This window comes from Neodiprion fabricii, chromosome 1 (genome assembly GCF_021155785.1).
Source record: "Neodiprion fabricii isolate iyNeoFabr1 chromosome 1, iyNeoFabr1.1, whole genome shotgun sequence".
NCBI classification, from domain to species: domain Eukaryota; kingdom Metazoa; phylum Arthropoda; class Insecta; order Hymenoptera; family Diprionidae; genus Neodiprion; species Neodiprion fabricii.
In genome coordinates, this window is record NC_060239.1 from 4,411,845 (window position 1) to 4,439,774 (window position 27,930).

General features: G+C 39.8%; 1 protein-coding gene across 3 annotated transcripts in view; it reads right to left on the reverse strand.

The window, feature by feature from the left end:
* LOC124187726 (tachykinin-like peptides receptor 86C) overlaps positions 1-27,930 on the reverse strand; it is a 75,217-nt gene that overhangs the window by 12,813 nt on the left and 34,474 nt on the right. For all 3 annotated transcript variants that reach the window (XM_046579791.1, XM_046579789.1, XM_046579792.1), the window contains exon 3: positions 8,532-8,745. In XM_046579791.1, coding sequence (XP_046435747.1) covers positions 8,532-8,745 — 214 coding nt within the window. The remainder of the gene's footprint in view (positions 1-8,531; positions 8,746-27,930) is intronic.

The window sequence follows — 27,930 nt, forward strand, 5'->3', positions numbered from 1 at the left end:
GAATTTTATCGCAGGGTGAATTTGGGGCTTGGTTTTGTATCGAGCAAAAAGTACGACACTCGACTCGACCCCCTTTATACCTGAAAAACTCCTCGACGCGTATTTTCAAGAAATTACAATAAAGCTGAAGAGAATGGATTCACAGTGACGTTATCGATTCTAACTAGGCACGAGGGTGGAGCTTTGACATTGAAATGCAAGTTTATCAGGGCAATAACAAAGTTCAACGCGAATACGTAGGTACAACGAGGCTGGACCGGCGTGTAAAACATCTTCACATTCAGCTGGATTCCCGAGAAGGCCACAACCGATTCGTCCGTTAATTGGGTTCCAGCTAACAAGCGGTTTCGAAGGTCCTACCTTACACTCGTGCTTTGACCACGCACATACGCAAGTATAAAACATACATTTGTATAATTTGTATATTTGTACAATGCTGCGAATCAGGTGTTTGAGGTACAATAACAGAGGTTCGAGAATTGACCAAACAGTTCATTAGGCGGGTGTGCATAATTGATTCGAATCGAGTCGAATGCAGGACTTGCGCCTTTAGGGACAAGTAATCCACGTTTTCCAATGTCCCAAAAACGGAGCTTCGGTTACACCGAATACGATGTCTTATTCAAGGGTTTTCACTTCGTTTTGTTCTGGAGTATCCGGCTGCACGAGGGTCTTGTCAAATTATTACCTTACGTGGTAAAAAGAGCTTCGAAGTTGGTCCATAGAGACGAAGTGCTCTTTTACTTCTGGTGAACTACAACCTTACGTGCAAGGAATAAAATGATTTCCCAAACTAGCCCCAAAGTGTCAAACAACAACACACGGACGAAAAGTTTTTTTTTCCTATTCTCCTTTATTTCCTTCGGGAGAATTTTTCTAGGAGTTCCAGTTGTGACCAGATGTGGATAATTTTGCCTGGTCAGCTTGCAGTGATTTTATTAGTCCGTAAGAAAATTGGAAATGACGAGCCTGCTGTGTGCCTGCAGAATCGAACGATAACGAGACGTGTATAGGCCCTCGTCAATGCATATTGCAGACCCAGAAGTTTCGAAATCAATTTCAAAGTGGGGAGGAACGATGCAGCGTCGTCATTTTTTCAGAATCGCAATTCTGGCCTGTACAGTCAGAAGCCTCGTTGAACGGTAATAACGGTAACAATAATAACGACGTTCGAAGCTGCAAAGTTGTGCTAATTTTTTTTTTTTTGCATTTCCTTGGGGAAAGGTAAATGCGTGACATGGAAATTGAAAAACAAAAAACTCTGACTTGCTGCGTTTAATAACCGAACGAATAACTCCTGGTTTTAAACGTATTTCAGTTATTAAGGAACCTCCCCGCATTAGGACTAACGAATTTGTGAAATTGCGCCACGCCTATACGAAAAAGAAATCTTTCGAACGAAAGGTTAGATTCACGGCAGAATTTTCAGGATGGGGGGGATAAAGAGTACGAATAAAAATTCCCGCGGTGTGAAAAAATCATAACTTTTCAATATATAATGACCCGGTTTTCGCGTGTCAACCAGTTTATGCTGATCGTTCTGCACGGCGATTTCAACGATAATCAAATTGGGCCCCCTCATTTTCCCTTCAGTCCGTAATTCATGACGCAGTTTTTTATTTGATTGTCAGGTACGCAAATAATTTGAAATTAAAATGGGACAAGAATTTCAATTTCGCCTTAATCACGGGAAATGAAGATTGGGATAAATCCTTCGACGATAACCGTGACTCGGGATTATCATCGAGATCAAAAAACAACTGATCAACTTTGTTACTCAGTCACACGGTCAGTTCTAATGTAACTCTCGGAAGCAAGTAGAGCGGCGATAAATATCTGTTGGAAAATTTCGTATCGAGCCAAGGATCTCGGGAAGTTTATCCCAGCGGTAGATAAGGAGTCTAACAACTTGCGATGATCAAACAGCCACTGCGCTAGGAGTAGGAGGACTATAACTTGTCGTTTGCAAGCTGCGGTTGCTCATAGGGGTTATCTGTCCGGCTATTCCGGCGAGAATCCGAAATTTAACGAATCGGCAGATCAATAGAAACGAACCGAGAGTCTCCCAATTCGATTTCAAAACGCAATTACTAAACAATACGTGTAATAACATCAATTCGGGAGTCTGATACATAATCAGAAAACGCGCGAGTGTAGGTGCGTCGTAATTGTTCAATTTATATCTCGAGCAAACGTTGACGTGCGAATTACAATCGACAAATCCCACGCACCATTTTGAAAGATGATTGCTTCCGCAGCGGTAATTTCGTATTGCGAAATCCGTCGTTATATTGAAACTCCAATTCCAATCAGGGGTCAATTACCTTCGCAGCGTACCACGCATTAGACGCTAAGTAAATTTTGCGTCAAATTCAATCCGTCGTGTACGGTTCGCGTGTTGATTTGAAACGTGCAATCATTTCGAGGATAATTTCAACAACGACTGGATCGAGAAGAACGCAAGGTGCCTTCGAAAGCAGAAGAGTTCGAAGGTGAAAGCTGATCGCAAATTTTCGGAACCTTCGATACCCACTTCCGGACATCCGGTTGGCGGGTATACGGAGTAAATTAGGACGAATGTCCTGGGACATGTCCTTCTTTGCGAAGGTGAAAGCTCGTGTCGTCACTTTCTGCTCCGGAGTCTTGATTTTATGGCGCCACGTTCCTCTCGCTCTTCGGTTCATTCGTTCCTTCGTTTGTTCGTTCAATTTGTTTCCTTTCATCGAACTTTCTCCGACGTTGCGGGTAGCTGACGAGCGCAAAAGTCAAATATCCCCTCTCTGTCTCCCTTTCTCGAATCCATTCAGAGATCTCGATGATAAGATTCATGGAATTTCGCAGAGCCTCAGTCGTTCTACCAAGTTACTCGTACAACGAACCAATGCAAACAATTCTATATTAACATTCGTTTACGCATTTACATTTATTTCTCGATTTGGGTTACAGTTTTTTCTTCTAATCTAATGTAAAAATAGTCAGGTAATTGACGTTATTTTTCAAATCCCGTAGCGAGATTCGCTTTGATTCAGTTTTGGTCGTGGGTTGGTATTTTTTCTTCCTTTTTGTTTCACTTGCTTTTTCCACTAATCCCAGGAATTCGTGCACGGTAGCCGCAAACTTGCGAAAGTGAAAAATGCCCACGTGGGTGTATATCTCAAGCCTCTTAAATATCTTATCCACATTCCGCAACGGCGGCAAAGGCGAAAAATAACAATCTAGTCGTTAAGAGATCCTATTTTGCGACGTGAGGTAACAAGACGAACGATGCTCCATATTTTTTGCCTCAATTTTACATAATGCAGCAAAAGATCCGATCGTCTCACATGACGCTAAAAGTGCACAACATTTTTTTGACGTCTCGAATACACAGAAGCTGTTCCCGCAGGTCTCAACAAATAGAGGTCGGAAATAGAAGTCACGTAGGAAAGACATGCTGTGCAGGAAAACAGATCGCGTTACTCGACGTGCAATTTTTTTGCAAAATAGCTTTGTTGCTTCTTCGCCTCTCTCGATACTTCGAATTGAAAAACAACGACGTTGATTAAATAAATGCGGTCCAAAATAGCTCTCGGCATCTATTCCTCTGAACTCGACGCCCTATTTCTGCAACGTGACAAAGAGAAAAAAGCTTGATGTTGATTATTTCACTTCTACGATTTTATGTAGCGTGACGTTTATCCATCGGATTACGCATATCTGATTTCAAACGAGATGTACAACGTGATATAAACGATATTGGAACGATCACTTACAGACCATTACGTACATCGTTAATGGAGTCGGGAGCGAAACAGGAATAAACAAAACACATAAAAGGCAAGAAAATTTAACGGAGTATAATGGAAGTCGGATTAAATGTATTTAAAGCTGATGGAAAAACACATTAGCCACATATTCTGATCTAGAGAGACAGCAATATTTTTTATTATGGTGAAAATTATATCGCATAAATGTTCCGAAGATGAAATTCTGTAGATCCGTCTCGGTGGAATAAAATGACTTTGTATATTATATATGTATATATATATATATATATATATATATGCCATGTAATATTCACCTTCTTGATGATGGTATCCTAAAAATGAATACAGATTTCCCGCTGACGGTGTTAGCCAAGGTGGGAAATGTTCATAGACAACCGAGCGTGAGATCGAACACAGATTTCATAAAAGAGGGAACCCCTGCTTTTGGTGCGAGAGAAATTTCAATGGGAGCAGTCGGTATTTTCCAATAATGAAGAAACATCGTGATAATGGAAGTCGCTTCCGCCTAAATTATATAACGTAATCCGCGATCTCAAATTTTCAGCATTCGTTCGTTCCTTCGGCCAAACCATCTTGAAAAATGAATCAAATATTTCGGTTTTATTTTTTGCCTCAACAACTTTCCCGCAAACTGACAACTGACATTATACATTTGTTTTGCACAAGCTTGATTCGAACAATTCTTTTACCCATTGTTATAACGAAGGTTTGACGTTAACTTATGCATATATATGCATGTGTACGGAAAAGCTTCGGGTATACGATAATCGGCACGTCGCATTCGTGAATCAACTCTTTGCCAAAGGAGAAAAAAGAAAAAAAAAAGAGAAAAAAATACCAACGAAGCCTGTGGCTAACATTTTGCGATCAGGATGTGATCAATTTGAGGTTTTCATCATTTTCCGCCATTCAAAAGATATTGAAAAGAGTGTACGGATTAGTGAGATGCAGTAAAAATAAATAATGAAAAAAACTTCGACCCACGAACGAGAAACTTTACCGACTCATTTGCCTGTTTTTACGAGTGAATATACAATTTACGAGTGATAGCATCTGACATGATTAGAAAAGTTTATTCATATCTCCTACGCGGTATATGACACGCAGATGTCGATTGTTAACTTCGCATATTCGAGCGATGTATAGGTTGCAAAATGCAAGATATCAAAAAAAAAAAAAAAAAAAAAACAGGACCAATAATAGTGAAAAACCGTCGATCTGCAAAGAAAAAAAATATCGAAAATTACGCCCGGCAACGATTGCTCCTTCATCTGCAATTCGTTTCGTCAGATTTGCAAAACTCGTTAACGAAACAACTTCCACTTTGCGGTCCTGATTTCTTGCGGAACGTGAATTAAATTCACGACATTATTGATGCGAACTTTTTCACAATATTTTCAGTCATTCCGTTGCACGAGGATTTTGATTACGAGGGTTTGTTTACAGGCGGAGGGGGGGGGAGGGGGGGGGGGAGGCTTAATTCCGGAGATGCAGAGCGATTGTCGGAATGAAAAAAAGCTCATTTTATCCCGCGGCGAAGCTGAAAGGGACGCTGGAACACCTCTATTTACGTTTCTACATTATAGACATAAGATAATGGGACACTTCGCCGGGTTTTACTACTCGGTATATGCCTATATATATAGTATAATCGCGAGAATATCAATCGTCCAATCTTTCGCAGGAAATTTTTTCCGTGGTTGGTTAACGACGAGGAGACTTGGATTAGCATCTTCTTACAGCCCGGCCTCATCCTCTTTCTTTCCTTTGTTTTTTACATTTTCCTCTCCAGTTCTTAGGAGCAGAATTTCACTACCGAGTTATAATGAAAATTTCGTTGCTGTATTCATTTTTTTTTTCTGTTTTTTTCTCTCTCTCTCTCTCGTTCTCCTTCTTCCTTCTTATTGTCTTTCTTCATTCGACGCAGTGCAGCACGCTGAGAAAGAAACTGATTTCCCTGGCCCGAATTATTCCCTCTAGGTTATTCCGCAAATTTCCGCTACGAAATCGCGATATTGTGCCACGCGATGCAAATCTGGGAATACGTATGCAAATTTTTTTCCCGCGTTCATCCGGTAGCTGAAGGCCTCTGGTTTTGTATAATACGTCAGTCGATGTGTGTGCAAAAGTGAATAAGATATTCGGTTTATTAAAGTTAGAAGGCGGTAGTTTGATAAGCAATAATTGGTAGAACGGGAGGAAAAAAATAAATAAAAAAACATTATCAAAAACAATCACGGAGGATGTTATTTAATTTGACCACGTACAAAAATTACGCGTATAAAAATTTTGGCTGATGTTGGTGAATAACTGAATAAGCTCCTTACGAATATATACGGCAAAAAGTCGCGAAAAAATTGGGTCTACCAAAGAACGAGGTCCTCTTAAAATCAATTAGGAACCTCGCGTGCTCCAAGACAGAATTTCCTCAATTATGTTCATCGTCTGCAGAGCCGCGACAGAGCATCTATCAGTTGTCAAGAGGTTTTGTCGCCCAGATTTTTCGCATCTTTTTCCGCATCTTTTTCCGCGGAATAATCAACGAACCGTATTGGATTGCCGAGATTGGCAAACGGGCGTAAAGATTTCATTTCAAGCGATCGGATAAGTGTTTCCCTTCCACATTGTTTCAATACATACATTCTGAAATTCGGAATTACCGGAAATTTCCATAACAGAAGGCTCTGCGGTTGTTGCGGACATTGACAAGAGCTTATAATGGGCCAATTATATCGAAACAATGATATCACGAGCAAATACGCAGATGGAAATGATGACAAATACGCGTAAACGTTGTTACGCGAGTGGAAATCGAAAACAGCTCTAGGTATTCGTTAACTTTAATTATACTCGTGAAACAATTACTAAGACAAGAAAAAACAATTTTTTATTTTATACCGTCTCTTTATTTTTCCTTTGCAAATGATCTATACCGATCGCAGGTTTATTTAGGATGTTGGAAAAATATCGATATATATATACATATATGTAATACACATTATTCCGGGAGGTTGAATTTTCGATAACTTCAATTCCGGTGCTTCTGGAAAATTATAGTACTACAGTAAATATACGTATTCGCGTAAAAAATGTAACAGTTAATAAAATTGTATTAACAATTTCCTTCACGTTAACAGAGAACAATTTCGGAGCATGATATTATCCAATTTACGTGCACAGCCTTCTATATAAATATGTATAAACGTGTAATGAAAAAATATTACCAGCTGGCCCTTTTTGTTTTTAAAGCCCGTGGGCCTCTTCGAGTTTCGCAATGATTATTGCTTCTCTTCAATTATACGTACACACATCCTACGTTAGGAAAGTAATTTTATTTATACTGCGATAAAAATTGTATCATTGTACTTAGAAAATAATTTCGCCAGTTTGTAAAAGTAAATTTGACTCTCTACGGAATCAATTTTCGAAATCTGAGTGTGCATTCTGAATTCATCGGAAGTTTGAAGTAGTTGCCGTGATGATTTTCTCTCCCGACGGAAATGACGATGTCTCTGATGACGAGTACTCGCCGGGATCACCGAATTCATTTCCTACAATTTCGCGGGTGAATCAAGATTATTGCAAATTTCGCGTAACCCAGAGTGCCTCTTGGAAATGAAAATGAAATGAAATGAAATTATGTATTATACGAACGCCCGATGTGCGCATGGCAAAACATCACCGGAATTGGTTTTCTTGATTACGCTTTCGGTGTATCGTACGTGCCGAAGAGACGCTTCGCCTTCTCATCCTGTTGCATCGCATTCCCTGCAGAAAGTGGCTAACCGCCCGCAATTCGGACCGAGCTGTACAATTAACGCGAGTTTCCGGAGGAACGAAGATTGCAGAAATTAATTAAGAAGCTCTCCGAAACCGCGGAACAACCGCGAGCATCGTTGACCCAGCATTGGTCCTCGACAAATTGTATACATCAAAGATCCTTAGGATTAGCCGTCTTGTTAACAACCAAAGTTTATTATTTAGCCGGGAATTAGCAACGATTTTGTGATATTTGTACACGTATATTGCACGTCGAATGAATCGATCACGATTGAAATTCGAGACGATATCCGGCATTCGACTGTCAAAAACAATCGCAACAACAACATCGGATGACTTGACTTTTGGACTCGAGACTCAACGACGCGAGATAACGTTTGACGTACTTTGAACGAGGACCGTGAAAAGGTCGGAAATACCGGGAATTGATATTTGGGGAGATTGATCCAGCCTTCGAATTGCGTAGGCGGCAGGAGGAAATCTTGAGAAGAAAGAAGGCCTCGATCCTGGCCGTGAAATCGGGCGTACACGGACTGTGACTCGATTGAACGTTACGGGTCCGCGGGCTGCATCGGAATCACGTTTGCATTCCCTTACGGGGGAAGAGGAAGAGAGCGTTCGGTTCGACATCGTATAAATTCCGGCTCTTCACCCTGCATTCAATAAAGCAGTTTCCCCGCTCGCCTTCGTTATATTATCATGAAAGAAGAGCCGGGGAGACCGGGCATCACCGTTTACTGACGCTAATAACAGGATCCGCTGAGCTCAGCAGCAACGATTCTGCAGAAATGCCACAGAGAGCGAAGGTCTTCTCGTATGTCAGGTGAAATGACGTACGTGGAGACGGAAATGGATCGATGACGGGACGGCGATCTTTGCGTGAAACTTTTCGTACGACGCGAGCCGATTTTATGACTGCCGGAAACTGGAACCTGATAGGTAGAAAAAGGGGTGGAAAAGTAAAATTGACATTTTTTTGCTTACCGATCGAACGAGATGGCGACCAGAGTGAAGACGCTCGAGGCAACCGTCACGTTCGCCACGAAATTATTTACGGTGCAGTAAACAGCGCCGAATGGCCAGTCCGAATTCAGCATGAAGATAAAGTTGAAGACGCAGTTCAGCAGCGACATCATCAGGTCGGAAACTGAGAGGTTGACCAGGAAGTAGTTCGTCACTGTCCTCATTCGTCTGTGGGCTAAACATGTGAAAGGAAACGACTAATGTATTTTCACTTCGTGATCATATAGCAATTTCCTTTGTCCAGGCAAACGATGGTACAAATAATCGTTTTGCGGCTATTTTTTTTTACAGTTTTTTTTTCTGACAACGTTACAGCGAATTACCTGCCTCGACACAGTCGAATATTTTCGAGGTATTGGTAGTTAGTTTTTTTAGTTTCTTTCCGTTTGCAATAACGATAATTTAATAGAAAACCTGGAATCTGTTTAAAATTCAATTTTTCACACAGATCATTCTGTTCAACGTTTTGCGTGAAATTTCATACAAAAACCCTTTATTTTGTCTCATGTGCGGAAACGACACAGGAGTAAAGAAAAATTCAATTCGCCAATTCGATCGGGCAGAAGATAAAAGAAAACAAGGAATAAATTTGAAGCCACTTGAAAACAAACCCTTACATACACTTCTTTTTTGTCGACTTCTCCTCGTGCCGGAAGATGATGTTTATCGGACATATTGTATAGTCGTTCAATCACCCTTTTCGCCGATTTACTATACACGACGATTAAGAACGATACGTATGCTAATGCATCGCCTCAATTTATCGTCCCATTATGCAAACCGTTAAAACGATGAGAATAGAGCCGGTTTAAGGGGAGGTAAATTCTCGGGGTGAACAAACGGGGTTAAACTCGATCGTGTGTCATTGGGAATGAGATCGTAAGCGTAGCTATTCGTCGTTAAAGAGACAGTTAAATTGACCCTTAAGAATCGAGTGTATTTTACACGTTAGATGCGAGGATAACGATATTAGCTATTTATCATTTTGTATGGACAGCGACGACACGGCTGCCGAAATTCCTCGGTTGAAAAATGAACCCGAGTCCGTATGCGTGTACGGATGGCAGTAAATCCCTCCTGAGCCGCGCCGCGTGAATTCGATATTTTCTCAAGGGGGCGAATAGCACTCGGAGTTCACCCTGGATATCCCTCGAAAACGAAACTTTACCTTTGGTTCTAAATTCTCCCAAGATGTTTTGATAAATTTACCCGGGACTCTGCCGAGTGGAAATTCAGATCGTCCCAAACGTTGACAAAATTCTAAGAGAGGCAGATCAGACAAAACTTATCGTGTGGATGTTTGCACGTAATTAATTAGGAATTGTAATCAACGATATTTGACAATGAAAACTGAGACAAAGAGCGTAATTACAATTTTGAATCTTTACCCAGACGACTGTAGTTCGCGTTGAAATGTATAAAATTTACAACTGCCGATACAACAAGATTCGGGAAAGGCGAGATAAAGGTGAAAGAAAGATTAATCCAATCTCAGCATCGGATTTAATTACCATCGTCGTTACGATCGCGACTATCGCTCACGGTGACAACGCTAATCTTTCTCGCGCGAAAATCAAGCCTTAAGAAGTGCGGAAAGATGTGGGAGGGATGAAAAAAAAAAACGAAAAAAAATTCAACGATGATCCAAGTTCAGACGATCGTTCAAGCGCGGCAAAACACTTCCGGTTCTTTTCGGCTCTGAGGAAAAAAAAAAACTTCGAGGGAAGAGGGGGATGAAAAAAAAATGATAAATTATGGGAGTAAAATTTTATCAGATAAGACGGAAAGGGTTTCGTGACTCCCGACCGAGTTCTGACCCCGACACTGACAGCGTAAATCCCATTATTTCACGACTCGTTTCTAATGCGAGTCCATCCTTCATTCAACCCATGCCGGTCATCAATATGCGCGCGTAAAAGCCAATTTTCAGAACGGGAGAAAAGTAAGTGGAAAGAAAGAAATCATTTGTATCAGTCAAATAACGATCAATCTCGGGGTAAATATTGGCCAGACTAACAAACTCGGTGAACGTGTTTGACAGGATGTTGTGAATTGTCGAAGGTGATATTGGTGTGTTCAGTAAGTGTACTTGTATTGTATTTCGCATGAAATTCTGCTGACGCGCAAAACCGCCACCGAGATTATCGCGTCGCGGTTTATATGGTTCGCATTATAACGTCGTTTATCATATATTTACAGCCTCATTATTTTTTCCCTCGTCTGACGATCGGTCGATATTGAATGCAAATTTACCTAAACGAAGTAGATGCGAATTTAATTAGCTGATGAGGCGCTCGCTTCGGTACGAGTATGAAATAAACGCGAATGAAACAAAAAAGCCAATGCTTGTGTAATGTTCGATCTTAAAAGAACGGAAAGATCTAAATCGGTGCAAAATTTTCTCTTCTACATTTCGTTATACCTGCGTTATAATACGAGGGAAGGGATATCGGATCGGTAACACTTATCGAGACAAAAACGAGCCTTGTCCGTAAGCGCGAGAGAGCTTTTAGTGCGACAAGCTTTGAGACTGTATAAATATTAAATTTTCCTCAAACGCTGCAACCGCGACGCTTGTAAATATTCCCAGCTTAGTATTTTACGGTGCAACGCATGCACAGCAGCGTCCGCTTATTTTAAAACGGTTTGATAATTCCAACATAATAACATACTGCAAGAATTTATGAAAAAAAAAAAACCATTCCACATACTTAAACCTTGCAAAGCTTTGACACGTGTATCATTGTTAAACGAATTTGAAACTCTATGAACGATAAAGCGTCGCATACACAACTTCTGCGAGAAACCGCTAACAATGCAGTAACACTTTACTCAATTGTCAAAAAATTTCGCTCTATGTCGACAAAAGCACGTGAAGTGTGCATGTGTTTCTGTATAATCACGTGTTATGCTAAACGCTTATTTTTCGTGCGAATGTGCCCTACATACGACGCATTCCTGGCGTGTTTACCATTCCCAACAAGGACTGTTATAGATGCCAATCTCTCCTCGTGTACTTTCAGTCTGGTTTATTATCACGGTAATGTTTCGCATTTCCGGCAGGTGTACTAAGCCATGCTACACATGTAGATTATTATTGTCACTATTTGTTTTTTGTTCATTTGTTTTGTCAGCCAGATATATATAAGCTTGACGAATCTTATCTTCCCGTTGAATACGTTACGTCTCTCAATTACCGGACACAGCTTTTGGCATCAAGCAGAGAAGATCCTTTGATATCAATTACTTACATCAGCTCGCTTTCGAATTACATTTTACATTTTACAGGTAACAACGACGTGTTTCGAAAACACAGAGAGAGAGTATAGAACAGAATGAAATAGTATTTACACAGAGCGAGAAATATAAATGGGATTTATTTAACAAATGTTGGACAAAATTAAAGCTAGATACAGAGAGAGAGAGAGAGAGAGGGGGGGGGGAGGAAATTTATAGTCACGCATATTTTAGCTCATTCATACCTTTCCCTGTAATTTCGGGTCACACTGCAGGGGTGGGTGAGGCTCGGTTCAACGTAACATACAAATCGGTTCAAATTGAACGCTAAACCACACCTCGTATAACGTGAATAAACAAACTAACTGTACGTACCATTTGTGCACGGATCGATAGCGTGACGACATCGTTGTAGAAGAAATTTGTTGGAGTACGTTTCGAAATTCGAAATTCCAAATTTCAAACGACATCGTCAACGGGTGTTAACTTTCGCGAGACTTGACATTAAACTCTGACAATGAAGTCCTTGTGTGATTTCTCAAGACTTTGATGATAAACGGACGAAGGAACAAAGCGTTCTTTGTGACTTTTGGCATGTGGGACAGGGATTGCGAAAACGGGGTTTAAAGTGGATGTAATTTGGGGAAGGGGTTTACTTCCTCACTCCGAAACGATTGCGGGAATGAACCGAGGTTCAACAATAAGTTTAACTGTTCCAACCCAGGCGAGATATGACAATGGTCCGATGATAATTCGCAGCATCTCCTTCTTGAGAGCTCGCGACGAACTTTGCGGAGCGAAGAAACGCGCGGCTCTGCGCGTTACGACGCGACCCTCCGAATAAACGGGGATTCGGTAATTTTCCCCTGCCAATATCTACGCAAATTCACCTACAGACTCTCTACGCCCACCTCACTAATCCCGCGATTGCAGCCCGAGCGATAAGGTTTGAGGATAAGAGTAACTCGGAGCGACCCAACACATGCGCGTGCAACATTTGTTATCGCGAAACTCCTCGCAAGTCCTTGCGAGGAGTCGCGTTGTTGGGATGCTTATTTTTTTCCTCGCAACCTCGTAGGTGATCATCGAAGAAAAATAGAGTATTCAATATCCAGAGTATTCACCATAATCCAGATGCGCGGCTTTCTGCAATGCCGCTTCCGAGACCCTCGAAAACACATCCGACCAATTTCAACCGTATATTTTCGGGATAAGCCTTGCCGAATGACGGAACTTCCCTGTTTCTTATCCCACATTCCTCTCGAAACGCTTCTGTGATCCTGATCCGTAAAGAAAATAAGTTTCATTCGTTCGAAAGTTTTGCCGACGATGGGTCTCCCTACTTATATTTTACTATGCTAGGCAAACCGGAAATAGGGTCGGGATCTGACGGATGAAATGAGAAAAAGCGAAAGGACGTGAAAAACGTATTTGAATCGTTATTTCGAATTTATACATATTCTTGCCACGATACATATATAATGGATTTCTTCTGCGATGCGTTGTCATTTTTTTCCATTGCTGTTGTTGGCTTCATTTTTTTATCCTCTCGTTCCCCACACGGGGCGGGGTTAAAGTTCCGAAAGCGAGTAATTCCGAATTATTTGGTGGACAAACTTGAGGCGAAGAAATCAAACTATTACGAAACGGCAAAGTTTCGAATGATCGGAAACCCGGCGGCTCGAGGTTACGAAAATTCAAGTTACGGTAGAGCAAAGTTCCGAAAAGTAAAGTTTTGATAGAGTAAAATTCCGAAAATAACGATATACTAAAACAGTGTAGTTTACTCAACGAGTGAGTGTAAAAAATAAGAAAAACCAAAAATCAGAATGACCAGGATTCTGAACGTAAAAATATCGAAGATCCAAAACAAAGAAGGATCAAAGTGGTGAAATTTCACCAAGCCAGAAATTCACAGAACTTAAACATCTTCGATCACTCGGAATTTCAATGTTTTGGATTTTTAAATTTTATCATTTTCGCACTTTCGCAACTTTGGCGTTTCGTCAAAGTTAAATTTCTTTACTTTAAGTTTCACCGCGAAAAAAAATTCGGAATTTCACGCTTTCGGAACTTGTCAAATTCGGAATTCCAAACCCGTGCTTCGCACACAATTTCAAAGTCAAAGAAACGAATCGGTGGATTCCCGTTATCACAGCGATCAGGCAACCAAGAAGCGTAACTCGAGTCTCTCCGAAACTTCCCACCTATCTATACATAACATACCACCGTTATACATAAACCCATTTACGAAGTAAAATTACCGGAAGTGAATCTGCCGGTTTTAATTAAACGAAAACTTGTTGCATCGTTCATCGTCAAGCGCGGTGTTTTATGATTCATTGTTTAAAACTTACCGGGGGAGGATTCTCCTTCAACTTAAGGGTGATATCCCGCTACCACTCTCCGCAGCTGTAATATTATTATACGTACATCTCGCAGGGAAGTTCATGCAGTCGGTATGTAAGAAAAAAGCGAGAAAACTTGGCGCCGGTAACGATAATACGCGAGCTGATGAATTAATAAGACACGCGATAGTACATCACCCAGCCTTTGGCAAGAGAACACGCGGTTCCAATTAAGGGTAATTAAGCGTCATTCGTGCGACCCGACACACAAACATCGCAAAGCCAACCCACGAAATCTTCCGTCAAGCAAAGTCGAAAGGTGAGTAGTTTGAACGTCGACGAGTAAAACCGAAGGACACGGAATAATCGAGGCAATTATTTTTATCGTACGACTATACATACGGACACGGTTAGAGGGATGAGGGGGAGTCTTTTATGACAGACTCGAATATCCTTTTTTACCGCCTTCCGCATAGGTATTCCGACAACGAATCGTACGTAACTTTCTTCCCCGAATACGAGATCTGGAAACGAGCTCATCGTGATAAACGATCGGGTTGCCACGTTTTACAGGGAATCAATTTTCCCATTCGAACTTGCCGAGACAGATTTTGGAAGGACTAATAATGCCCGACTGTTCATCGCCTGGAGGTTTTTCACTCGCCGATACTGGAGTAAAAAATCTGAATCGCTTTGGTATTCGCATCGGCAGACGCGTCGCAACGGCGTCACAGCAGCTTTAGTTGATATTCAATCCGGGATTGAAAATGGAGTCCCCTGTATACGGAGCGCGGGGTTTACCGAAAGCTCAGTCAAGGATAAAGGGACGAAGTTCGATGACCGTATCGGTTTATCGCGCGTCGCGTGTCACTTATTGTCACCCATCCTGCACGCAAAATTTACCCACCAAAGTAGAGAAAGAAAGAGAGAGCGAGAGAAGGAATTGGGTCCAAGTACTTTGCTGAAAACGTCGTTTCAGCCGTTCACCTCAATCGCCAAAGTGCTTTAATTCATTGCCTTGTTCGCCCGAATGCAGAGTCCACCATTGCGTATCTCCATCGATCGATACGGTTTTCACAGGAGATTTTTCGCTGCCGTTACTCGAACCGTGTTTGTTGCAAAATCGGAGCTGTTTCGTATCCTGAAGAAATATTGCGCACGATATAAAAATCAACCCATCGCCGTGACTCCGTAGATAACCTGGATCATAAGTATTACGGTCGGATGTCACTGGGTGAATAGAAATGTGCGTGTACAGATAAAAATGTGAATTCGTCCCATCCGACAACATAAAGGAAGAATGTCGATGCCCTTCGAGGCGGCCGGTTTTAAGATAAGGCCGTTTTATTCAACCTCCAAGATCTTCGCAACCGTCAGCTTTTGCAACATTTATATTGTCGAAGAACCGCCTCGCCGCGAGAAGTCGACGGATAGATTCAGACTGACCTTTTATTTCCCGCGAGAATTAATTCGTTTTTGTCAATTATTAAACTCGTTGCTGTGACTGAAAAAAAAAATGAAAAAAAATTGACAAGAGCGATGTTGGGTCGCGTAAAATGCGAACCTGGAGGTCGCTGCAGGGACGAAATGAAACGCGAATCGTCGCGTGCAAAACTACACGCATACGTACCTCGACGTACCTACAACTTCAAATTATGTACCTACGTCAACTAGATCTGAACAAGGTTTATCACGACGTGATTCATGGTCGGAGTTACATTTCACATGCTAGTTTCAAACGTGCTAGACCGAAACCCGAGGAGAATAAGCTGGTATTCAGTCGAGCTGAAAAGCCAGATTGCGACACGTCCGTCCCTGCAGACACGACTCGTGCATACGTGATAACACTCTACACATAAGCATATAGGTATAAATATACTTACAATGTTCACGGTGGATATTGCCAAGTTTTCATTTTTAGTACCGTCAGGGTGAATTTCATCGGTGCGAGGCAGCGAAAGAAATGATTTCGAACCGCTGATTAAACTAAAGCTCCGAGTTTGTTGTTCTTGTTCTCGTTGTTACTGTTTTAAACCACGTCTGCAGGACAGTGCTGACCGTAAACGAGACGGTAATTAAGTCTGATTTGTATGATAATTAACTCCCCCAAAAGAAATATATGTACACGTGATATCACATCCGAAACCCTCGTATACATTCCTTTCCGTCCCCCGCAGGCAATTTTCACCCGCCCTTTTCACTTTGTGGCAAAATTACGTTTGCCTTCTACCTGTTGAAAGTCACAAGAATGCTCGCACAATATAATATGATATATTATTATAATAATAACAATGTTAATGCTAGAGCAGCATTCGAGGCGCGAAAGTGACGGAGAAGAAGAGGAATTTCACAAGGTTTAAAGTTAATTTCTTCGATAAAAGTTAAGCGGCGGTAACTGCGAATTAATGAGGGTAAGATTAATACCTGTAATCTGGGAGGGTGAATTTGTTGTATATATATATATATATGTATATATACGTACACGTTGCAACACCTAACCTTGTCTCACAATCGATATTTCAACCTGTTGGAATGAAATTTATGTCCTCTTGTTTTCCAACCGGAAGTATAATATGCGGTTGATTTATGCACAATTATACAAAATTAATATGCAAAACTTTTGACCCTCTTTTTTTTCTTTTTCTTTTTCTCTTCCCTTGCAGGTCGCTCGCATTATTATTCCTGGTTTTCCATTTCTACGTAATTTGTACTATACTTTTTTTCTTTCCACTTGCGCTTCTACTTGCCTGCATAAATGTACACCAGCGCAATAGCGTCTCGTTCTATGTTTCGCACGTCGCGATAGCCGCTCGTTGGTCAATATTTTAAGTTCAAATCACTGCGGAGTTGGCCTAAATTTCAGACTTATGGGATAGGTAATAATAATAATATGAAATGAAAAGTTTGAAATTGAAATTTCAACAACCCACCTCGCAGCTGGTTCAAGCAATTTTTCAACCCTTCAAAACTCACCGACCGCTAATTGATCGATTCTACAGCCCGTAACGGGAACAAACTAAACAATATTATGAACAACTCGCCTCGTTTGTTACGCGATATTCCTGAACAACACGGAGAGAATAAAAGAGCAGATTTCGCTCGAAATTGCAGGCAATAAGGAATACGTTGGAAAAAATTAGAGTTCACTCTAAAAACAGTGAAAACCCATGTCCGCAGATTAAAATCTCCTAAATTTATAGTAAAAAACATAATTGACATGGGTATTTTTTTTTTTTACAAAAAATCTGATCTTTTTGCTTCTTTCCGTAAACGGATATCGCTACTATACTATCACAGTAGCGATGCTGCGAAAGTTGTTGAATAGTTAAGAAATCCGTATAACATCTTTGATAATTATACGTGTGTACACAGTCCACGAGTTCTTGGTGAGTTTGAAAATTTTCCACCAGAGTAAACCGAGCTTCGTCAGCGTCGATGTAAACTTTCTGAAACTCATCTATTTCGTAGCTCGAATTCGACAAGAGAGTACACGTTACTCAACGTCGTTATTAATTATCATTTCTAATAAAAAGATAAAATGAGAAAAAAAAAAAACGAACGGTCGTCGCGAAGTTATTAGCGTTGACTTAATTATTCGCCGAAAGAGGTGATAAGAGACTCTCTTCGAAAAAAAAAAAAAAATAAGACACCTCCAATTTGGTTCAACCTGTACAGCGCTCTTTCACTTTGTCAACGTTACCTGCAAACCGAAGCTCGGTTCCCCGGTGATGAAGGTATCACTGCTTTCAACATCAGACGGGGTGGCGACAATTTTGGTGAAATAAAAATTCCCTCACATTTGCCCGTCAAAAGATTTAGAATTCCCTACGTTTTCCCACGAAACTCAGATAACGTTGGGCGGCTTTTATGACGAAAAGCCCTATAAATCGTGCACCTTGAATATATTAATTTTCATCTCAAAAACACAAATAGTATTGCTTCGTTTCACACTGACAATTGGAAATTGAACAATATCTGCTATTTCCGAAAGCTAGCTAAACTGAATTACCGAAGCATATCCAAAGTTTGAAAACTATTTATAAAAAAAGTAAGTTTCACCAATTTATATAACTATCCTTCATAACTCCCCGACTTTTTCCCGATAGACGAAATTCCTTGACTATTCCCAGTATTCCCGGTTTTTCCTGTCCGTCGCCACCCTGTCAGAATCAGTGTGATATCAGGTACCTATCTTTACGTACAATTTCTGGATTACAGCCAAGTGTTTTTCCACCGCCAACGCGTCGTCTTGCGGTCTGATAAAACACGTAATGTTTGTGCGAAGCCCGGAGATGAACTCGATACCTGTCCGTTGTACTCGAATACCGTGAGGAAAAAAAAATAAATAAAAAAAACAATTCAAAGCGAAAAGCTGGCGATTTTCAAACGCAAGTCGTTGAGAAAACGAGGACTAAAAAATGTTGCCGGAGAATTTGGTTACCCCGAAACGAAACGACCGGATCTTTGCAACGTTTTTCTTTTTGTTTTTTTTTTTTCTTCTTCACCTTTTTCTATTTTTCAGGTAAGTTTGTAAATTCTACGTCCAACTATAAAAACGAGACGCACACTCGAGCGAGTAAAAATTGATACTATGAATACCTGCACTCGTGTTTATTGGTCAGTTTTTATCGACTCAAGTATAAACCGCAAGGTTTATCACCAACAACGAAAACTCGATTAGCTCCTGTTAGATTTTATTATCGTTACGATAAACTGTAGGTACATATTATACAATATATACCACGTATAAGGCTGAAAGTTTTCCCGCAACTTTATCGTCGAGTTAAAAAAATTTTGTGTGTCAGTGGAATTTCGCCATGGGTAGGAATAAGATAATCCAGGTTTTTTTTCGCGACTGCGCGGTCTTCGCGTGATTTGAATATAAAGGGGCGATCGGAAATATATCGAATCAAGAGTTGCATACGTAATTTTCAGCTTTACGATTTATCCTGCAAAGTTGACGAGCCTGAACGATGTTTGTCCGGTAGGTATGATAATTTTGCCACGATTTTCGCATAATGAGGTAAAAAAAAAATTTTGAATCCTCGATTTGTGCCGATTGTCGGCGTAGAGGGAAAAGTTTTTCTCTCGTAAGTAGAATATCAAATTTAACATCGATTTGGATATTCCGACGGGACTGCGAATGTTTTGAACTTACTTATTTCATACGCGTGGAAAACGATGTCGAAGGAGTTTTAAAGAAAACATCGAACGGCTCGGAGGATCTGAAAACCGTGACAAACTGCTAAGGAACATTCGAAGAGGCTTGAAATTACGAATCTACATTTGCAGCTTGATATAAAAAAAATTCCCCTCAGGCTCCCAATCAGCTGAAAATTGATAAAGACTGAACTCAACACTCCGCGTATATCGATTCGATAAGTCCTAGCACATAAGAGCTCTGATTCAAAAAATGAAACCAAAGACCCGGACGCCTGTTGCGGTAAATAAACTGCTACAAAAGCCGACAACATGAGTAATCTGCCAAGGTTTTTGATATCGGGCGGAAACAGTCGTTGGCACGGATGTTAAATTTTATGAAATCCGGAAGTGTGTCGGAGGTCCGGATGAAATTAGCGTTAATATAATCGCTCGTGTGAATAATGGGCCAAGATAATCCCCCGAATTTCTTTATCAAGATTAACGGCCGATTTACCACAGCTTCGTAAAAACTTTTTCAATTACGATTTATACCGGACACTATGAGAAACGCGTACATAATTGCGGAGAAGAATTAAAGAAGACGGTAAACGGCTGTAAGCGCAAATTCCATTGACGAAAAAAAAGGGTAAGACTGTTTTTTCTCTTCTGCATGGTTATTTACGTTTAAATTCGTTTGTGGATTTTTAAAAATGTTTATTTCCTTTTGAGAAAAAAAATGTACCCTAGGAGCATTTTTTAATTCTCTTCGTCAACTAAGTACTGTATATAAGAATCGATCGTTGCCTGAAAAAGAGAATTCAGGAAGGAGATTCAAGGGTATTAGAGAAGAGATGTTTGCTCTCGACCTTTTTGTCTGTAACACATTACACGGATTTCACATAGATCCCAAGAAAAGAATTTAATAAGAAAGTTGAGGTGGCCGGGATCCCTTATCGGTTTCGGGAAAAAGAATCAATGATCCGACAGTTCCCGAGTGAAAGGAACTGAGTATCTGTAAGAAACAAGTTGACGTTGGACGCCGCCTCCTTCGGGAAAAGAGGAAAAGAAGTGCTTTCATCTTAGTGTGACTTGAAGCATGAGCTCTTTGTGCCCTTTCTTCCGTGTAATTTTTATCTCAATCTACTTTATTCTGCTCTCTGTTTCTAGGAAGGAAAAAAAAGCTAACAAGCGTAATTATAGCGACATGCAGAGTTCAATTAAGGGCTCGGCATTTTCTTCTTTTTGTTTCCACTCGTCTCCTTTGTCGGAGATGGCGATAATAACGAGAACAATAATAATAAGAATAATAACGTTTCCAGAATTCGCGAAAGATGTTTTTGGCAGAATCTGCAAAAGCACCCCGGCATCATCACGCGGAATTGAATAAATTAGCAAACGTCACACTTTGCATTTCGACGTCTCGAAATTTAGCGTCGCTCACTAAGCTAAAAACAATCGATGGATCGATCGATCAAGTGGTAAAAAATAATTGATTAATCAATTATTTTTTTTTTTTTTTTTTTCAACGCTGCACGTCAAACCAAAATTTCAGTATATAGTCCTAATGGCCATAAAGTTTTTTGACAATTTATAGTTTCATTCAAAATATTCTTCAATATCATGTGAAAATATTCATTTTACTTTCACTTGTTATATCAAATAGATACTCGGTAAGTAAGACAGTGATATAATAATTGATACTTTGATCACATAAATTGATATCGTATTCCGTCGTTAATGGGAGTAAAAAATAAAAACCAAACGTGAGGAAATATAATCGAGTCGATCGATTGATCGAGTTTTAAAAATAATTCATTATAGTCGATTAATCGGGGAAAAAGATCGATTATTTTTGGTCGAATCATTTCATATACCCGCGTACGCGTCGACTTGTTACACCCTCGCATAATCAGCCACAAAATGCAGTCTATGGTGTCTCATTCGTGTATGGATAATGGCAAAGGAAATGGCACGTAAATGTTACGCAATGGAACGCCTCGACTTGGCAGTCAGTCTTACACCCATACAAACGTAGAGAATTACCGCCCGTTGCTCGATAAATTTTCTCTTGAGTTTAGAATTTATCTACTCACTCCAGGACAGCTTACACGGCTTATCCTTCCCAGCGACATCGTTGTACAACCGTGCGAATTTTGCGCAATAGGAATAATTCCGAGAGTATGCGTAAGATATCTCCGATGCTCGACGATGCGAAATAATCCATTCACCGTATATACGAGCGTTGAATCTGCGATTGACGGATTTCGGAAACCCACGCACCGTATTTATTTGCTTATTTCCTTTCCATTTTCAAACCCAAAAAGCTTTATTTCTTCTGTATTTCTCTGGGTTTGCATTATTTCCAATACTCGTAAAATTTCAGCCTTGCAAACATCTCGCTTTTCTCAACCGAGCGATTTTTCTCTTGAACACCTTTCTCGCCAAAGCTTTCTTCAAATTCAAACCTATCGGTGAACGACGTGAAATGTAAATAAAAAGTTTTACTCTGAAGCTCCACGTTGTATGAAAACAATAAGCAAGAAGAAAAAAAGAAGATATTTGTACTTTGGATTACAGCCGCAAAAAAATACGGTACGAAATTATCGACTTCGTTCAATTCGGATGTAAGCAAATTTCTTCTCATATGCAATATCTTCATTTATTCTTATTCTCAATGGTATGAATTTCACCTGCGATCGTTCAACTCGCTGATAGGTAAACATCAGTAGGGAAAAAAATATAAAAATAATAGACAAAAACGAAACATACATTGTATACATTGGTATAATGTGCAACATATCTTCACTTTCGCGGATAACATTCACGCGTACTGTTGTATAATTCAGGATATATTCGGTGAGAATAACTTTTCCCCAACATGTTTCTCCATTATTTTTTCCTTTCGTTGCGCATCTTCGTTGTATCCTATATTTTTGTTATTTTTTTTCTTTTTTTCTTTTTTTTTTTTTTTTGTTTTTCTTTTTTTATAACTGCGAAGATGAAAGGATGAAATTGAAGGGAAATACCGCGGCTTAGTAGGGAAACGGGGGTGTTACGAATGGGCCAACTTCGACCCTGCGAACGACGAGGGCTTGAAGAAGAAAAAAGTGAATTGACGGAGGAAAGAAAGGGAGTGAAAAACAAAAATCGAATTGGCAGATTGGTAACATGCTGCCTGTCGTAACTTTTGAAAAAATCGAATCGTTCATCCGTGCAGGCCGTAAGACATTACTGGAAGGTAGAGGGGAAAAGTTCCATCGTTATTTACGAATAATCAATTATTATTTATGAATTCTCGTCTCGCATCCCTAAACTTATTCGCGTATATAGAAACGGTAGGCGGACGTAACGTTCACTACGCATTATAGGTATATGTAAAATTTATGTGTATACATATGCAGGCGCATATTGTGGGCCAAAAACACAGAGAAACATATTCGATTATTCGACGTCGAAACGGCGACGACGGTGCTGAGATTTGCACATCTTTTTACCAAAATAGAAAGCAGCCAGCATGTCAGCCGTATTAACATAAAATGTAATATGTGATGGAGAAAAAAGTGTTATAAACTATTTTCATCTTTATTTTATCGTTGGTAACTATCGGAGCGTGTGATCGTATGCCGGGAGCTTGCGATAAGGCACGCATCGTTTATTAATCCAGACATTCAAAATTCGTCCGACGATGAACGGGGTGAGAAAAGCTGATCTTAAATCAGCTTAATTCTGCAAGCTCGATCTCCTTCACTCGAGTTTCATCTCTTAAAGTACTTTTTTCACCCCTTTTTCTTCCTGTGCATCTGCAGAATAACGCTAATAGTATATAATCAGGGAGAGTCACATTAAGCTTAGTCAAGCTGTTTGACTAATTGGGGGTGAAATTTCGAGATTAAATTCAACAGCGCGAAGCTGATTACGTGATGCATACCGGATCAAATACGTTATACTTATCGCAACCGTCATATAAACGTAGAAAAGATTTACGAACGTTGTATTCTCTACATAAATATATAATTATACTATTATACGCACACGGAGTTGGTAATTATAATTGTCAAAGCGACTGATCATTGTATAAATTTTGTTTCAATAATTTACACGTTTCTCGCGCTGTTTGTACTTCACGTCGTATAATATTATTATAAAACAAAAATTCACCAACCATTCTACAATACTGTAATATAATGTAAAAGTATTTCGTCTCTTCAAAGTTTTGACAGGCGAAATTCATTGTTAAAATTTACTTTCTTCGCAAAGACATTTTCATATTCCTAGATACACATTATACGCCAGCAAGTCCCTGACGTGTTTTTCCATCTCCTATCCATCGTATCAATTTCTGAAATCGACGAAGGACTCGAAACGGCTAATCGATGCCCGAAATTGTCGTCGTATAAAGAGGAAAAAAAAAAAAAGACGAAAAAAACAACAACTCGACGATCATCCTGAGGAATTGGCGATGAAACCCTGCTAAGCCATCGACTTGACTGGGCCTCGGCATCGAATCTTTAACGACATTGTAAGCTGCAGGCATTATATCGCTACAGCTTGTAGTATAAAGGAAACGGCGGGTGAAGTAATAATACCGGTGCTTCCCAGTCGTTTTGATTTACCAAAAGTAAAAGAAACTGAAAAAAAGAAGGGCAAACTTTTATCCGGCAAGCTTTCGCACAATTCCGCATTACACTGTACGTATCCATACATACACACATACATTCATGCATACGGATACGTATACCTCAGGCAATATTACCGTCGCCAAAAACGAGCGTCTCTACACAAGGCAATAACAAAGGTAGATTTCTCGGTATGACAATTGGCTTTTCTAACGATCTTTGAAACGCTTTTTTCACGCCAATTTCGGCTGATAATGAAAGTGGAAGAAAAATGATACGCAGCAATAAAAACGACCGTTGCGCCAAAATTATCACCAATGCCTAACGGGTGTTGGTAAAATCTTGCGGTGAACAATAATAATAATAATAATAATAATAATAATCGCGCGCAACATCTTCGACCGGCTTTTCGGAAGTACGGTGGAATTAGCAAAAACATCTGGCAGCTGTAATTACAAACAAGTACTGTATTGTATATATGTGTGTGTGTGTGTGTGTATATATATATATATATGTATATATAAAATAAATGTACGTATAGGTATACAGATGTGACGCACGGAGAGTTCTTGCGCAAAGGTAATTAGAAACGTCAAAAGTTTTTGTCGTATATTATATGGAACCTATAATACGACGGTACGGAAGCTAGTCGATTGCTTCATCATATCCGCACACAGACGGCGCTTTAATTCCCTCCTAGAAGATTATTTCCGTTTTCGAGTTGAAAAACAATTGCAGCTCGTTCGCGGAGTCGCTGATGATTTATCACGAACCGAGGTGACCGAGGAATAATTAACTATCTAAATCCGCGGTCAGGCGCAATACTAGACTTGTTTTTTTTTTTTTTTTTTTGTTTTTCCAGAATATACGCAAAAATTATACTAGTCGTATCGTATAATTTCATTTGGCTGATTAACCAAAAGTACGAAACTTATTCTAGCAAGAAATGGAGGCTTGAAGATATGCAAGAATATGGTTTGAATGAAAAAAAAATCTCTTTCGATTGAAGAAAATATCAAACCCGAACAGAATTCGTCTCCCAGTTTTCTGGGTCGGTGATTCACACGATAAATACAGTAGGTATGACTTTGATAAATTGTAAATATACGTGAGGCTGTCAAGCGGACATTTCCCGTCGGGCATGCACGCGGTTGGGATGAGATGCGAAACATTGCGCGTAATAAGTGTCAGATTTTATTGATCAAAAACGAAGCGAGCGAACAAGGATGGGCAAAAAAAATGAAGAGAAAACGAGAAGTAGGTGTGTATAAAATATGAAAACGAATCTATAGGTAGAAAGTTTTCGCACGTACTTGCCGAGCGAAAAGCGCTTGTGCGGGAAAACGATAATAATTAATAATGGATACGTGCGGCTTGAAGCGCGGACATGACGAGGGTAAACACACGTATTGAGATTGATAGATTTGAAAAAAAAAAAGCAGAGGGCTCAAACTTCCGACACGTGACAACGAACCAAGCGAGTCCGCGAACGGAGTTCGATTTTCTACTGCAATAAAACCCGGCCGAGGATTTGTGCTTTTATCATTACACCTGTAGGAGGGATGTTATTTTTACTCACGCCTATCGCCCACATAATTTGTCGTGAAACGCGTGTCGTGTACGATGTACGCATATTCGTAGTTAAACAACGTACCGTGAACGCATTTCGATACACACGTGTAGAAATATTTACATCGAAAAAAATGAATCCTCCTGTTTTAGATAATTGCCTGTTTTCTTTTTGCTAAACATACACCGTTATCGTGTCATATTCACGCACGCGATTCGGGAAGGTAATTAAAAATTTCCATACGATTCTACCGCGATAAGTTAATGGGAGGTACATGTTGTTATTTGAATGGAAAAACAAAAAGTATGGATAATTTATACGCACACGAAGGGATTCCTGATAAACAAAAAAATACCAACCTATGTCAGGCGTCTCTTTTCGCAATATTTTCAGCTCAAGTTTTCAACGACAATTTTTCAATTTTGGACAGCTTGAAAAAATTACCAGAATAACAGCGTGTCGATCAGTTTTTGCAAAAATTCCGTACGTACGTATGTACCTATAAGTCGGGGAAAAACACGAAAGGTCTTTGAAGATGTATCGTGGGAGTTGAAAAGGGCGTGAAATGGAGGATAAATTCAAGTCTTGTGCCAAGGGAAAATAGACGAACGGATGAGGGAAAAACAGCAAAATATACGGACACTTGACGCAGGATAAATTATCGGCAGACAGAGGCTTTCGGACGTTGAGGTTCCAATATCTTCGAACTGGTTGTCCCTCCCAAATCAAGGCAGAAGTCGAATCGTCGAAAGTGATGGAAAGATAAAAAAAAAAAAAAAAAAAAAAAAAAAGAACAAAATAAAAGAAACGAATCGGCAGAAAGAGAAGTAAGAAATATAACTTAAAGAAGAAAAACCAATCTTATACGCTGAATGATTACATATGCAGATTTTTCAAATCATTTAACGATAAAAGTACGATAAAAATGTGAAGTTTTATTTGTATTCGAAAGCAGCGAAGCTGCTGCAATGATCAAGAATTTCATTGAAGATGTTCGCGATAATTGCAAAGATAGTCGACACCTGCTACAGGTTGCAGGAAAGTGTTTGATGAAATTTCAATCAATTCTTCGCCTCGGTGACTCTCGGAATACTTGACGTGCAATTGGATGGATAATTTACAAGTTATTATGTAATGAAATACGGTAGAAAACGTGCGGGGGTCTCTTCTACGCGAAACAAGTAAAACGAAGCGACAAATTTGCAATACCTACTTCAGAATGCGAGCAATTCCTTCTCCTAATTCTCCCCCTTCTTTTTCCTCTTCTTCTCCAGCAGCGTGAACTTCATTGCCCGGTTTTTCCGACACCGCGCAATTACCGTAGGAATTTCTTCCGAGAAAAGAAATATTTTCTATTTCCCCCAAACGGTGACGGGATGAATAATTATACCTATACACTGAGACAATTGCCGAGTTTCAAAGTTTCGCATTCCGGGTACTTTTCTTTTCTTTTCTTTTCTTTTTTTTTTGTTCCTCACGTTACACATTTTCTCAGATTTTCATCGGAGATACGATTTAAACGGTTGTAACGAGAAAATTATATTATGTTGTTTACTTTTCCAAGTTACCGACAATGAACCTGATATCATGGGGTGAATCAGTTCTGAGCCAATGATTTCGGCTTTTTACACCTACAGCGTGAAAAATTTCGCTGACGTTCATTTCTGACCGTTTTACTTGTACGTAAATAAATACCTACATGATGATTCAACGTCGAAAGTCTTCCGATCGTAAATCGGTGATATTTATAATCCGGTTGTTAGTCAAGTGCCGCACAACTTTCTTCATGTTTTAAGGACTGCCTAGCATTCCCTGCCCGAATTCTTTTCCTCTCTCTCTTCCTCTATCTCTTGTATTTTTATTTTCTTTTACTTGTTCAGCCATGCCAGCCACGAGTTTCTCTCTCTCTCTATCTCTTTGCGCCATCACAGTCAACAGCCGAATAAACGGACAAAAAAGAAGGATATCCTTGGGGACTTGACACAGCCTCACCTAGTCACGTTGTGCCGATGATATACTTTTATGGACGTCGGACAAGAGCGTGAGACAAAGAACGGGAAAAATGTAATAACAAGTTCAGAATTCGCGCGAAAAGCGTTAGATTTATACCTTGCAAATTATAAATATGCATACATCGTCGCTAAGGAATGCTATTTTAGAAAAATTTATTCGACGTTGGTTAATTGCAAGCCAAATCGTATAATACGAGGAGATAGGCAAATTAATTGCGGGAAATTTCAAAACTCAACCGTTAAAGATAGCTGTATGAGGTAGCTGTACTTCACGTTCATACCGCGTGTAATTTTCATTCCCAGGGAGATTTCATCTCGGAAATTGGTATTAAATTTTCGATACTTCTGTGATACACGTATAAACCTCTCGGCAAAGATTATATTATCGTCTTCGAAAGTCACTACGGAAGCAAAAAGTTTCAAGTCTGCAAAATT